The sequence below is a fragment of the Meleagris gallopavo genome, chromosome 22 (genome assembly GCF_000146605.3).
Source record: "Meleagris gallopavo isolate NT-WF06-2002-E0010 breed Aviagen turkey brand Nicholas breeding stock chromosome 22, Turkey_5.1, whole genome shotgun sequence".
NCBI lineage: Eukaryota > Metazoa > Chordata > Aves > Galliformes > Phasianidae > Meleagris > Meleagris gallopavo.
In genome coordinates, this window is record NC_015032.2 from 7476806 (window position 1) to 7491882 (window position 15077).

General features: G+C 42.3%; 1 protein-coding gene across 1 annotated transcript in view; it reads left to right on the top strand.

Moving 5' to 3' along the window:
* Positions 1 to 47: 47 nt before the first annotated feature.
* OSBPL2 (oxysterol binding protein like 2) overlaps positions 48 to 15077 on the top strand; it is a 28980-nt gene continuing 13950 nt past the window's right edge. The window contains exons 1-4 of the mRNA XM_003212010.4: positions 48 to 323; positions 8912 to 9076; positions 14129 to 14276; positions 14542 to 14617. Of these exons, the coding sequence (XP_003212058.1) occupies positions 9040 to 9076; positions 14129 to 14276; positions 14542 to 14617 (261 nt within the window). The 5' untranslated portion in view covers positions 48 to 323; positions 8912 to 9039. The remainder of the gene's footprint in view (positions 324 to 8911; positions 9077 to 14128; positions 14277 to 14541; positions 14618 to 15077) is intronic.

Consider the following 15077-nt stretch of genomic DNA (forward strand, 5'->3'; position numbering starts at 1 on the left):
GCTGAAGGGCAGCGTCTGGCCGGGCTCAGCTCCTGCGCGGGGTGCGCTGCGCGCCGCTTTGTCCGCGGTTCGGGAGCCGGGCAGCGCGCGCGGCCCCGCGGCTCCGTTCCCAGCGCTGGGCTCGGCCTCCGTGCCGTGCGGGAGCCCCGGCGGCCGTACGACGCAGCGGGAGCTTTGCTGGACTTGTGCGCTGCAGATCCCGGCTCCGTGTTTCTCTTACAGAGCTCCTGAGGGGGAGACGAGAGAGCAAGATGAGCAAAACAGACGGAGAAAAGGCCTCCCTTTAAATAACATGCCACCGGAACTTCTGCACGGTGACAAAGGTATACGTTATGTTGCCATTGGTTTGATTTGGGTGTGAGTGGTGTTGTGCCATCTGTGTGTTTGGACTCAGGGCTCCTTTCTGAAGCAGTTCTGCTCTGCTTGCGGGCCAGAACCTGTGTTTGAAATCGCCTTCTGGCTTTTGTTGGCCACAGTCTTGCATTTCCCACCACCAAAGCATGTTAAATGCAAGCAGAAATTTTCATTTACCATGATTTTTTTCAGTTAAGATACGTGGCCTTCACTTAAACTTTCAAAAAGAAAGAAACAGGATCTGCAGCGTGAGTTAGCAGCACCACGCTATTTCTCTTAGTGTTTTTTTTAGTTGATTCCATTCAATTCCAAGTTATCCTTCAAAAGTTCAGTAACTCTGCACTCATGTTGATAGTAGTGTACAACCACAGATACGTGGTCCTACAAACTCTATATCAGTATCCTTTGGAACTCCTAAAACCTCAGGGCAATTTCTGGAAGCAGTCATTTGTGTAACTTCCAAACCTACAGCCCTGCACTGTGGGTTGGAAGCAGGAGAACTGGCTAAACTAGCACAGAAGCAAGACGTTCCGAGCAGAGATTTATCCCTCAGTAATCCCCTGGGTTTCAGTTACTGTAAACACAGCTTTTCTTAAAATACTTGTCAAGGCGTGCAGATGGCCACGTGACAGAAAGTTGAAGGCAGCCTGGGATGAGACTGGGAGCAGTTCTTGATGTTGCTTTCCTGAACCAACTGTAGCTCTTAGTGAACTCGTAATGTCAAGGAGTGCTCAGAAGGAAACACTGAGACATCTGCTGTCCAGGAATAAATATGCTGTTTTTTCCAAAACCAACTCTTTGGCCGTGTCAGTGTAACATCACAAACAGGAGACGAAAGTTGATGAGAGAAAATGATGTTTGAATAGTTTAACTATGCCTGAGAGTAGTTGAAAACTTGCATGGGTTAAAGGCATTGAGTGAGGTACAAGTAGTAGTTTACTAACATCTATGTGAGTGTTTTGATTTGGTAGCTGCTCATGGAGGGTAATTTTCACTGTTGGGTGTTTTCTTTAAATCAGTTTTAAAATTGTTAGGGGTTTCTACGATACGCTCCTGCTTAAGCTGACAGATCTTATGATTGAAGCTGTTAATGCTTTGAGTCTTTCTTCTTGTGAATTCTACTGTGTGAACTTCACACATGCTGACCTAGAACAAAGGTGGAAAGCTTAGCTTTCTTTTATTTTCATGTTGGCTGGAAAATAGACCAGCAGGCTTTTCTGCTTTGATAACTTTGATATTTTTAAATAACTGCTTGCAGTGCCAGCCAGGCAATTTTTTTGTTTAAAAGTGAGATTCGTATGCAAGTACGCTGATTTGTTGTTGTTTTTTAAAGCAGATAATTAATTATCTTTGGTATTTGAAATAACGTGTTCTTGGACAGTGCAATGTTGCATCAGACTGCTTGGGAACCAGGGCTCCCATTTACAAGTTGGCTTTCTTGTGCTCCTTCATTCAGCATCAAATACTGTCGCTTGAGTCACAAAGACACCTGAAAAGAACTGTCTGTCCTTGTCAAGAACATGATGTTCTTAAATGCTTCTTGGTTAGTCTGTTTTCTGTGAAATATCTAAGATGGGTTTTTTTGGGGAAGAAAATCAAGCCCACAAAGAATGTGTGTTAAATACAGAGTGTTCAGTGTGAATGTTTTAGCTGAGTTTGAATCCAACTGCTCACAGGGGCAACATCTAGCTGAAGAAATGGAGAAGTGAGACCCGTGAGAAAGTTGGGCAATGTTTATCTGCTGCTTTGAAAGATAAGGCGATGTTCATATGCTTCCTATTGCAAAAAATGGAGCTTACATGTGATATGGATTCATGTATGTATTTTAGTTCATGGAATAGACCACTATGTAATCTGCAATGAAGAATACTTGATCTCAAACCTCTATTTCCTAACAATGTACTATGTGAAAGAGTGAATGATGACGTAATTATTTACTTTGCAGTCTTAAAGCCTCCATGCATGGAAGGAGTAAGCAATTAGAATGTGTCAAATGTGACTTGCATTGCTTTCGGTTATGCTCTTCTCAGACATATTGTTGACTCAGTGCACAAAGATGTCTTAATTTTCAGGATCAATGAGATATAAGAATAGATTAAGCTTACTTAAATTTGCTTTTTTTAATATATACAGTTACAATTGGAAATTCATTTGCTTGTCTAGACAGATCCTTCAGATTCTGTCAGTACATCTTATTATGCACATAATTGAATCAGACAGATTTTCAGTGAATTGCAGCTGCCCTCCATTCAGAAAATGCAGGGGGCTGGATAGTGTTTTCTTCCTGTAATTATCTGTAAATCTGACAGGAGCGTGCACAGGAGACAAATTATTCCTGCAGCTGCAGAACTGCATCTGAACCTTTGAATCTCGGCCCTCTTGGTCTTATGGTCCCAAACTGCTGGATATGTACATCCACTCTTGGCATCAGATTTAGTGTGAGCCTGGAGCTGTGGGGTCCCTGTCCCAGTGCAGTTTCTCTGTTCTGCTGGTCAGCTTTAGATAAGGGCTGTGGGGATGTTGTGAAGCTTTGAAGTGTTACAGAGAGGTCTGCATGTTCGTGGACTGGTAACTTCATTACATGCTCACTGGCATCCTCTTAAGTTGGTTTTTAGGGCTTCCAAAATCTGTTAGTATAGCACATTGTGCTTTGGTACTCGTGATAGGTCAGAGCTAATTATAGTATGAAAGTGTAACGAAGGCAAGCGTGTGAATCCTGGGATGTGTGTGTGCTCTGGCCGTGAGGTGGCAGGGGCTCTGCTCCCTGCAGTGTGCCAGTGCGACCAAGTGAGAACCAGAATCCTTTTAACAACTCCCAATTAAAAAACTTACATGCTCTAAGGCTCCTGAGAGCTTAGTTCACCAACCCCTTCGTAACGGTCAGCTCAGCAGCGTGCTTGTTTGCTAGATTTCTTAGAGCAGAGCTTCTTCCCCGTGTGCATGTGCTTGCTAGGCTTTGCAGAACGTCACTAAAACTGTTCAGAGATGCTTAATAGTAAAAGAAAGATGTTATTTATAATTAGAGGTACAAATAACTGTATACACGCTGCTTTATTTTGTCTTGAACGTAGTTCTGAGTGCTGTGCCACCTTCTTGTTATCTAAAAGGGTTAATGTTGCCAAGCAGATAGCAATGTGGATTCTTTATTAAAGCTGAGTGTGGAATTAATTTGGGTTAGCAGTGCTCCTTCCCAGCCTCTTCTCTAACTGCAGATGCTTACAGCAGGGAGATTCCAGTAGCAGATCCAAACTATAGTGCAATAAAGGCTGCTACGAACAAAATGAGCTCCATCCCATCAGAGCTGGCGCAGGTACACATCTGTCCTTGGGGCATTTAATAGCTCCCAGCTGCATTAAGGCCCACAGCAGGGATAGCTGCAGTCTGCAAAGAAGCTGTGCAGTGGCAGCAGGCCAGGCTTTCCCTCACCCCAAGCCCCTCTGCTCAGCGTTGCACAGAGCTGAGCAGCTGGCTGCCCTCCTCTTAGCAGGGATGCTGGGTGAGTCTCGTTAGGCCAGGACCCCTTGGTGGAAGTTGCTATTGCATTACATTGAAGTAAAAAACAATTCTAGCTTGGTAAATAAAATCCACTTCTGGATTCTGCCATCTGTGTAGCTGTTTGCTGGTTGAAGAGATTTCAAGTGCATAATAATTACAGCAGGCATCTAAATTGCCAATTAAAACAACTTCTTGGCAATTTTTCGTAGACGTTTTAGATCCACTGTTGTCAGTAACCTAATTTCACGAGTCAATTAAGATTCATCCTTGCTGAAGCTTTCATTCAGAGATGAAACACTGCAGTCTGATGCTTTCGGGAGATATATACGGAGCAAAAGCACATGAATATTTATCTTCTGGTTCAAGCTATTTATTTCTGTCCCTTGAAGTACAGCAGCTATGTTTTATTTCAGCTGGCAACTTGAGAAGAGGTGGGCTCGGCTCTTACTTCACCAGGCATGTTTTAGGAGGGTTGTGAGCTTGTCTGTTTGTAGCGTCGGTGTGACGGCTGTGTGTATCTGATCTGCCAGTGGCTCCTTAGGAACCCATTTCTGGACAGAAGCTGCATCCCGAGCCCAGGAGATGTGCTAATGGAAATGCTGCTTTTTATTTACATACGTTGTTAGGTGGATTAAACAGAACATGGAATTAATTTTCCTTTGTACCAAGCTGACTTTACATTCTGACTAAGCTGGTTTCTATTAAGTTGAGCTTGTGTCCTTCGGACCCATTAAAGACATGCAAACATCTGAAAACAGAGGGTCCTTTCAGAGCTTGCAGGTTTTTGCCCCTTCTTTTCCACCCCTCTGGCAGTATGTGTGTGATGTTTTCATTGTGAGACTTGATAGAAAATTGTCATTATTTTTTTTGTGATGAAAGCCTCGCTTGATTTTTTTCCTTTTTCACTCTTTTAACTTTTTTTTCCCCATATTGCTTACAAGTATTCTCCTTTCAAGTTAATAAACTTAATTTGTTTTAAAATTTGCTACGGAAGCACACATCCAGCAAAACCTCGCTGGACATGTGAAAAACTCCTGAATGTGCTGCTTCATTAATTCTTTGGTGGCACTCTAATGCCAGTGGGCTGAACTCTTAACGCCCAGCCTCACGCTGGCCAACCTCAGTTTGTTTTCAGAACTGCTTGCTGTTTCCATATGTGGTTTTGCTGAAGCACTCCAGCTCTGGTGGTGGCTGGGTGATGGCTGTGTCCAGCTGCTGTGCTTCTCACAGTGTTAAACGTGAGAGAAAAAGCAGGATTTGTAAAGGAAGCAGAATGGTGTCAGCAACACGTTTGCTTTCCAGGAGTGCTGCACGATGTGAGACTTCAGTGTCAGGCCAGGAGGAGCAGGACAGCGCAGGTGCAGCCCTGCACCAGCCAGCCTCGTGCTTGCTGAGCTGCATTCCAGCAGCATGAGCTGCTCCAGCAGTGGAAGCTCAACTTCCTACAGCAATGTAAATGTTTCTTTAAGGAGGAGTAACTTCTGGTCAACCAGCACTTGTGGAAGACTAACCTAGAAGAACGAGTTAGTATGGAGTAACTAGTTCTGTGAGATTAGCAAATCACAGCGATGGCATGTTTAGCTCTTGCAGGTTTTTTTTTGGACAGGTCCTGGTATTTTGTTGTGCTTTTTTTTGTTGTTTCTCTTAATCTGTGTACAAGTGGTTAGGATCCAGAATCTTAGGTCTTAGTGAGACAGTTATTGGTGGGTCTGTTAGTTTTTGGTCGGTGGTTGGTTTTTTTCTTTCCCTGGAATATAGGTTTGGAGCATGCAAATGGGAGAGAGCAGGCAGTGCATCTCACCTGGCCGTGGGTCTCACACCTCTGGTTTCATATATATGCACGTGCTTTGTATTTCATCTACGTTCAGCACTAACAAGGTGAACATGATGTTTATGCTTTATGAAAGATTTGCTGGGATTGCAATCAGACCTAAGCCTCGATGGGTCTCCTTGTGTGGGAGTGTGGCACCTTTCCTTGTACAGCTCTGCTGCAGTTTGGATGGAAGCTGCTAACTGCAGTTGCTGGTGTGGAAATGAGCAGTGTGGAGGAAATACAGATTACAAATGCTGAGCATGAAGCAAACAGGATGTTTTTGTCTGCTGGCACTTCAGCCTGGTTGAGAGTAACTTTCTGCTGTTGCTTTTAGCAATCCTTGCTTTTTGACTCACGAGAGCTAAATGCTGATAGCATCCTGTGTTCCTGCGTGTGCAGATTCATGTGAATCTCTGCTAAGTTAAAGAACTGAATTTAAAAGAAGTAATATGAGCACTAAGTTATTCCTAGTGCGACTCTGGTGCAAAATACATCGCTTTGTCCTTTTTAAAATTCTCCTACCGCCTTAAAACAACTTGTGACTATTACTTAAAGTAACTTCCATGAATATTTTGTTCTTTAGGTGACAGCTGCAGTACTTGTCTGTAACTTACAGTGTATGACCAGACCCTCATTCTCAAATAAGGATCAGCTCGGGGTGTGGTGTGAGGTGTACAAGAGCAGAGTGTAATGTGTGCTTCTGGTTCGTTCAGGTCTTTCCCTGTAATCACCAGACTTATATTTGGTGGTTGTTTTCATAGAAAAGCTTCATTGGCTTTGTAGTCAGTGCCCTTATTATCAATAAGTCAGAGTTCTACATGCTGGCATTCCTGCCAGGACGTGTTTGGATAGGGGGAGTGTGCTCTTGGTGTGATAATTAAACAGAGGTGGGTTGGCAGCTGGTTTGTGTATGTTGCAGGTGGGTAGAACTGCTTCGGAACAGAATCCTACTGCACGAGCTGTATGCAGTGGTAGGGTAGTCCTGCTGCCAGAGCTTGGATGAAAAGCAAAGGCTGGGAGATGGGACATGAGGGAATGCATGGAGAAAACTCAGAAGTTGTAGTGTTTGTCATGAGATAACTGCATGCACTTGAACATCTCTCTCTGGAAATATTGGCTGCTGGTTTTCTAGAAGGGTGCAGCACTTGTAGGCACTTGAATCCTAAGAAAAGTAGTGCTTTCCCTCTTCTCCTCCCTCCCAAGCTGAAAAGTGTACACAGTTACGTCCTCAAGAACAGGTTTTCATCAGAGAAATGATAGAGCTGGAGATCTAGAAGAGATACCTTATTGGGGGGGCTGGAAAGCTCACAGGGACTCTGACTGCAGCTTCAGTGTGAGCATCTCCTGCAGTCTATGCCTGCCTTCTGCTGGGCCAGGTAACAGCCAGACCTGTGCTGGGGCACAGCTTCCCCTGCCTGTCTGCTGTGAGCTGTGGCAGTACATTTTGTGTTAGAAGTAGGCATTTAGAGCAATGTAATTAATTCTGCTGCTGTTTAGAGAAGAAGCATAGCATCCTGTTTAGTTCACCCTGAAATCTGGGCTAGCTACTGCTTTTGAACCAGTTACTAAAGGGTTTCTGCCTTTCTCTGGTTCTCTGCCAGCAGCCTGCACTGCATCTTTTTGAAGCAAAGCTGCTGCTCCTTTGCTTTCTACAAGCAGAGCACTTGCTGGTAGCCTTGCACTGGAAGTCCTCATTCATCCCTGTCTGTAGTGTGTCAATATTTTGAGCTCTTGCATCCTTCCCTGGGAGATCGAGGCAGTTTGACTCACCTGAGTCAGAAATCTGTTGCTGATAAGCCTTTTTCAGCTTTCTTGCTTAAAAGTCTGTGACTGGAGCATGAGGAAGACGGAAGGAAACTGTGTTCAGCTGAAAGCAATTGCAACAGGAGTGTAGCAACAGACAAAAGAAGCAGCTGCGTGAAGTTCTGTCCTTATGGAGGTGAGGACTTGTAAAGGAAAAGCTGCTGAAGATTATGTGGAAGCTGAGATGTTAATGATACAGAGATTGATCTAAAATCTTGTGGTGGTGGGCAAAATAGTTATTCCAAAGGAAAAGCTGACAGTCAGGAACCTGGCATTGAGAGGTGTGATGCTTAAACACTGTTCATTAACTGCAGGGAGCTGTAAAATAGGCCATTTTAGCTCCTCCTTTTGAACAGAGAGTTGGAAGGACAGCGTGTGAGGCGTTCACATAGCTTTGTGCTGAGCAGTGAGGTGAAAAGAGTTGAAGTTCAGGGGGCATCATGCAATTTGGTGTCTTGCAGAGAGGAGAGAGGGAGCTGGCTCTAAACATGGCAAGCTCCTCTACTAGGAATAGAGTGTGCTTCTGGCTTTGTTTTCCTTAATTGGAATGGAGCTGTGCAAGTTATAATTACTCTGGAAAAGCCACTCTCACAAAAGCAGTGGGATCTTCAAGGATCAGAAAAAAATTGAGGCTGACACATTGAGGTTGTTTTGGGGGAGTGGAGCATTGCTGTGTGCCTGGCTCAGCACTGGTACCTGGTGAGCGTTCGCAAGGGTGGAATCGAAATTTTCCGATTCTTTTGCTTTGACTAAAGATGGGTGAAGTAAATTGTGTACGTTACATCATTGCCAACCATCTGGAATAAATCTAATGTAGTCTGTCCATAAAGCAGAGCTGGAATGCTTCATGAATCTGTAAGTGATTTGTAGTGTGTTTGGCTTTAGTGAGAAAAAGTTCTGTTTCTTTACACTTTCTATGTAGAGAGCACAGCCTCCTGTTGTGTGTTCAAACGCTCATAGCAGTAGCCTGAGAGAACTTACCTCGTAGTTGCTGAGTGCACAGTGTGCAGCAAGGCCCTACGTTTTTATTTAGCAATGAGGTAAAGTTCTTTTACTCATTCCCAGCTTTCTTGTTTAAGAATGCAGTAAGGTTTATCTTCTGACTGAGAAGGGATTTCTGTTTTGCCAGCTGTCTTTTTCTTCCTTCTCCTTCTCGCTGTCCTTGTCTGAAATGTAACTTGCAATAAGTATATTTTATAATAGTGTACGTAATGTTTTTATGTAGAGAGAACAAGTGTGGCATAATATCTTGGTTGTTCTTGTAGGAGGCAGCACTGATCTTCAGAAGGACTTCAGAGTCATAGTGACTGTTTCATGAATGCAAGAATCCAAGGCTTTCTTTTGTCATGGGAAGAAATAGGAAAAGGAGCATTTGTCAAGTGTGTGTGTGTGTGCTTGCAAGAAGTATGGGAGTTGCTAATTCTTCTTCCCTGTCTTGTCAAATAGATCATCTGAAGCGGCTGGGTATTTGCAAAAGAAGACTTCAAAAGCGTACAGACACTTAAGCTCTAAATCAAGTTGAATGATGCATTAGAGGAAGCTGAGCTGGCTGTGCGGAGATTTCACGCTGAAGGATGAATAGTGAAGAAGAGTTCTATGATGCCGTTACGGGTGAGTGAGGGGCACAGTGCTGAAAAGGAGGAGGGGAAAAAAGAAGCTCTGAACTGCATTGTGTCTGTTAAGGTACAAGAAATGTATTACTGCTAAGGAATAAAGAATGAAAAGTGTTTGTGAAACTTGTAGCACCGTGCTTTGAAAAGAAGAAAGGTTTGGGCTCAACCTTGGAAATATGTATTTATTTAATATTATTTTTATTCTTTGAAGCTCAGTACTGGCTATTATTTTACCACTGTAGTAGTTCTTTAGGGCCAGAGTCTTGCTTTCATTTTTCCATGAGATGCAGGTAATTTTATAGCAGCTTGAGAAGTAATGCTTTTAAGGCCCTTTGAAAGGTGAAAATATCTCCTGTAGGTTATTTTTGCTGTTATTCTATTTATTTTGATGGAAAACTTATTCCAAAGAATTGAAATAGAGAAATATTTCTCTACATCTGTACAAATTGCTGTAAAAGCATGCTTCCAAGCGAAAGATCAGATGTCTCAATGTGCTCTTAGCACAGCCCTCTTCTGATGGACAGTGTTTTGTCTGCAGCAGACACTCCAGAAACTAAATGTAGTTGAACTTTTTTCCCTCTTATATGTTGCCCTGCAGCGTGTCCCACAGCTATTTGGGTTAACTGGAGTGCTAAGTTTGGATAAGTTTGTTTCAGAGTCTTTCTCCCTTGAGACTACCTATAAAGACGGATGTTCCATTTCTTGTTCCAGCGAGATGCTTTAGACTTTACTGTCCATTTGTTGGATTACTTGCACACACCTAGTAAAGTCTAGACCTAGTTCTTTGTATCTATGACTTCTTCAGGTCATACATAAATGTGATGCTAAGAACAACTATTAGTAGGTCTGTCTGCATTCTTCTGCTGGTGCCCATAGCAAGCAGATGTATGCTCTGTATCCCCAGGAGTTTAAGCTCAGAATTGAAGTCCTTTCTGAGTCACAGTAAGCTTTTGCATTCCACAGGGGTTCCAAATTTTGATTAAAAAAGCAAAATGCCCTTGGCAGACTCCTCAGCTTGTTTTTTCTGAGCATACTCTCCATTCCTTAAGTCAGAGCAGTAGATGGGCAGAAGCCAACTTGAGACATGTGCTGCTCTGTGACTGGGATGTGGCTACCAGGAACAAGCTCATTCTCCAGCTGTGTCTCATTTCCCTGCTGAAATGAAAACAGTGTGTACCCCGTGCTCTTTTCCACTTGCTTCCTCAGTTGTCCTGGGCTCTGCCTTCCTCAGTGGGACTTGCAGTGTGTTCCCATAGCTTCCCTGATTTTAGTAATTTGGATGCTGTTGTTTCTGCCCTACAAATAGCAAACCAGGCTTAGCAGGGCAGTGAAACTCATGGGAAGCTGTGCTTTAGAGTTCTGCAGCAATCTTAGCCTGTGTAATGTGCTCTCCCTTATAAAATATGAGTTCACTCCTTGAGAAGGCCTCAACATTTCTGTAGTTATTACTTGATAACATCCACTTCTCAAATAGAGATCTGCCCTGTGGACCCCTGGGTTTCATTGTGATGGATTTAATCTCTTAGGTTTTGAAGTTTCCTGCTTCTGACACTCTCCCCATCACATCCAGAAGTCATGTTCATGTGATGGCATTGCATGCTGTGTGGTTGGGAGTCATCCTCCTGGCAGGTGGTTTGATCCAGTGATGTGTTTGATGATGAGTAGACCTGTAAGTGTCCAGGATGGACTGTGCTGTGTAGCTGATGAGCCAGTTTGGCTGGTGAAGAGTTTCCAGAGTGAAGTTGCTTTGTGTTCTGAGGTGATTGTCATTGCTGATTAGTTGGACATGTGACATCCTTACTTCAAGACTGAATGCTTATTGTGAGCGTCTCAGAGATGTTGTGTGTAATACCTGTCATTTCTTGGCAGTGCAGCATTTGATTTTTTTCAAATGCAGGAGGAAAACTTTTCTGAGATTGGATCAGGAAAGCTGATAAATTCATTGATGAATTCAGATTCTTCAAGATCTTATGTCAGCACGTGGCCTTGATCACTTAGCTCCGGCCTGCATCGCCTTGGGATTATTAATTTCATTTTGAATTTCTTAAAGGCTGTGCTGTTGACTTTTGTTGTGTCAGACCTTATCTTTCATTAATTCTGTCAGATATCTTTTTGCCAAAGTGGTTTGTGGAAGGATTGGCACAGAACAGCAAAATGCTTACTGCAGTAAGTTAGTCACGGGGTAATAATTTATTTTTGACAAGCTTGAGTAGCTTTTGTTGTACTTTTTTACATGTTAACCTGCAGCTCCATGGAGGCCTGTTCAGTGTCTGTGAGGTTAATCTGGTGCAGTGTGTTTGGGAGCAGGTTGCCCTTCCGTTCCTACTGCTTAGCTCTTGTTTGCTGGAAACTGTTGCTTCCTCCTGGGGAGTAGCAAGTGAGGTACCTGCTGCCAGATGTGTATATTTGCATCATGTTTGGATTGAATCAGCAGATTGTGCCCCAATATTGAAGTACTGCGGATGTTGTGAAAGCCCAGCCTGCCTCCTGTTGGGAGCAGCATGATACGGCCATGTAGTGTGAGACTGACTTGTTTGGGAAAGTGGAGAAACGGTAATTTCTGGCTGAGGAAAAGTGACCTCTTATTTTACTCACTGTGCACACCTGCAGCATTTTTATCCCAACTCTGAAGGAACTTTTTTGGGTATGAAGGTTCTCACCACTTTGCTATTTTGATTCTCTTTCTGTCTTGAGTGACAAACCTTAATTAGTATTTGAGGAAGCTGCTGAGTGTATGAAAGGGCAGTCATGTGTCTTCGTGTGCACGGTGCACTCAGTGCTGGGCCGCTCTGCTCCCTCGTAGCTGGATGTGTAACGTGGCTTAGTGGACTTGTTTCATCTGCAGGATGGGGAAGAAGAGGACTGTGAAAACTAGAGCTGCTGGCAAGTAATTTTTCTTTACGTTCTTAAAATGGATTAGCATTGGTAACCAGTTTATCTGACTTTGATAACTGAAGACTTTAAAAGCTTGGTTTCACCCTTGACACGTAGAAGCTGGGGCTTTTGATTAAGTTAATTTTTGGCTCAGTTAGTTTTTGAAGCTTTATTTCAGTACAAAAACTGGCCTCTGTTGAAGCTCAGATACTCAGTTTGGCAAGTTCAAGGCTTTAAAGGCAGCTTGAAAGACCTGGAACTTAGAAAAACTGTAACAGAGCACTTCAGAAAATATTCCAAGTCAGTATTTCCTCTGTGAAAAACATCACCTGGATAGTTCTCCTCAGAACTATAATATTTAGAATTTCATTGAGAAGCAGCTTTTAAAACTTCTGTTTGGGCTTGTAGCAGACGAGCCAGCTGTTACAGAAGATTGAAAGCACAGTGGAAAGTTTGGTGCTTTAACTGATCAAAATGCCCATTAAATGTGATGATGTTCCATATGCTGTGTGGGCCTGATCAGCTTTCTGGCTGAGGGCACGTTTGTTGCAAGCCCATATGTTTTTCCCCACTTCATTAGTCAAAGCTATTTCCTTGTACTCTATGGTATTTGCTTTCTCCATCTCCTTGTACCATACTGGGCTCCTTTAAAAGCTAATATGTGCTAAGAAATGCCCTTTAAAAATGACAACTATTCTTCTGTTGTGGGTTGACTGAAGATAGACAGGTGTTGCTTTTCTTTGAAGGCAGGTGTTTCAGATTAATCTTCATTTCCATTACCTGATTACCTGTAAGTCTTGTATTTTCCAGTTAAGTACTAGGACCTGCTAAGGTGTCATTATTGCTGTATAATTACACGCTTGTAACATCAAAATGTAGGAGAGGGTTTAATATGCGACGTCACCCTTTACATCTGCATTTTTAGCGAAGTTAGTGCCAGAAGATCTTTGTTTTAATTACTCTAAAACTGAAATAATCTTGGTCAAAACTAATTTCCTTACTCCGTTAGGGTATTTACATGCTTTGTAACACCTGGGATTCTTTCTGCATCCACAGCTGGGCTTCAGAATTGGCTGCACCTAGTTGTGATAGTGACTGTCAGCACAGAAAAGTGCTTGCCTAGATTGTGGTAACTGGAATGAAAGGAATACAAACATAAATGGAAAAATAATAATTAAAAAATCCTTCATTAATCTCCAAGTCTAAAAAACATCTCCCTCAAAATATTTAGGCATTTTTCTCCTTTCTAGACCCATCCCTCACCAGTGCTTTGTTTTTCTAACACTTCTATGGAATGTTCAAACTACTTCTGGGCGTCTGTTTGTCCTTACACATATTGAAATCTTTGCAAAACTTTCCTCCAAGTAGCTCTGCTGACTGCAGAACCAAAAGGGAAGTTTGTTCTACTCCGTGTTTGGTGATGCTGTCTTTACCCAATCTCATGTTAATCTCTTAAAGGATGAGGTTGAATTGCATGCAGCCTTTCTTATAATGTAGGCTTTCAGTAGTTCTAAAGGGAAATCAAGGGAGGAATAGGTATGACCTAATGCTATCATCTTATCATGTTTTTGTCTGGAGCGATGCCTGTATGTTTTGTGTGCTTCAGCACTGCAGGTTCAGCAGTTGAAGACTTTGTTCTGATGTGTTTGGGTTCTTATGTGTGCAGTTTGCACACATGGATGGCAAAAAAGTTAGATATCCTGTATTTCTGTTGCTGGAGTAGTACAGATGTTTGCCACTAGGTTGTGAAATGGGCATTTTTTCCTCCTTAACTGCTCTGTATCTGATAGTGTGAGTAGGCTAAGTTAATTTTTTTCTAAGGTCTTTAAGGAAAACTACGTAGCTAAACAAAATTATTGTAATCACATCACAGCTCTAATGAAGAGGCAGTAGAGCTGATTAGGAGCTATTGAAGAGCTTGTAAGATTCTAAATTGGTTTTATATTCAGCAGCATGAAAAGAACAGATGAGAATGCCTGATTCTAATGCTACACTTAGCTCTAAATACGCTTGGGAATTTGGTCAGTTGATAAAAGTTCTTCCCTCTGATGTTTTTTAGAATAAAATTACCCTGTGTAAGTGTACTTCTGCTGTAGAGTTGTAAAGTGTGAGTGGTGCTCTGTGGCATAATAAGGTCCCTAAGAAAGTTATTGCTTTGTGTGTTTTTTCCATACAGGCTTTGATTCTGACAATTCTTCAGGAGAGTTTTCAGAAGCAAATCATAAAGTTGCAGAAATGCTTGATCTAGATCCACACCAGTGCAATAGGACTGGAAAGCATAATGGAGAGACAGAGATTCAGGAAAATGGAATTAAGAGACACAGGTAAAGGCACAGCACTATGTAGGAAATGAGAAATGACTGTGCTGGCTCGTGGTTTTTTGGGGTATTACTGTTCTCACCAAGGAAGAGGTTATTTCTCTGAAACTGAACACGCATTTCACTTGTCTGCTTCCAATGTCAAGTGGAAATTAATGCTTCATTTCTTTCATTAATTACTATGGTACCTGTAAATTAAAATATATTTTTGTTTAAGGAACTTATAGTGGTGGACTTGTCGCTGTTTGTTTTTTTTCTTCTACAATTACAGGACATCATTACCTGCCCCAATGTTTTCTAGAAGTGATTTTAGTGTGTGGAGCATATTGAAAAAATGCATTGGACTGGTAAGTTAGCCTAGATTAAGTATGCTGATATTAAATTTTCTGACTTTGACTCATTAACTGTATTGCTTAAAACTTGGATACAGGATATACCTGCTGCATTTTGCATTTTCCCTGCAAGGAACTTAATCTTAAACTGCTATTCTGTTGCCTTACACACTTCAGCTGTTGGAGCGTGTGAGTTGGTGTTTCTAACCCTGTTCTGTAAGAACTGTGCTAAAGTCATTAACAATATAGTTAGTTATGCTTTGATTAACACAACATTCTCTCCTTTGTTACTGTTTTTTTGTTGTTGTTGTTGGTTTTAGACATTCATATCTACTCTAGATCTGCCAGCACAGTACTTACTGAATGCAACAGACAAGTCAGTGAGTTGCTTTACCAGCTTAGCTTATGTCAACTAGGAGAGAGAAATGTCCCATCAAAACTCCCTTGGTTAGGATGAATTCTATCAGAACGATTT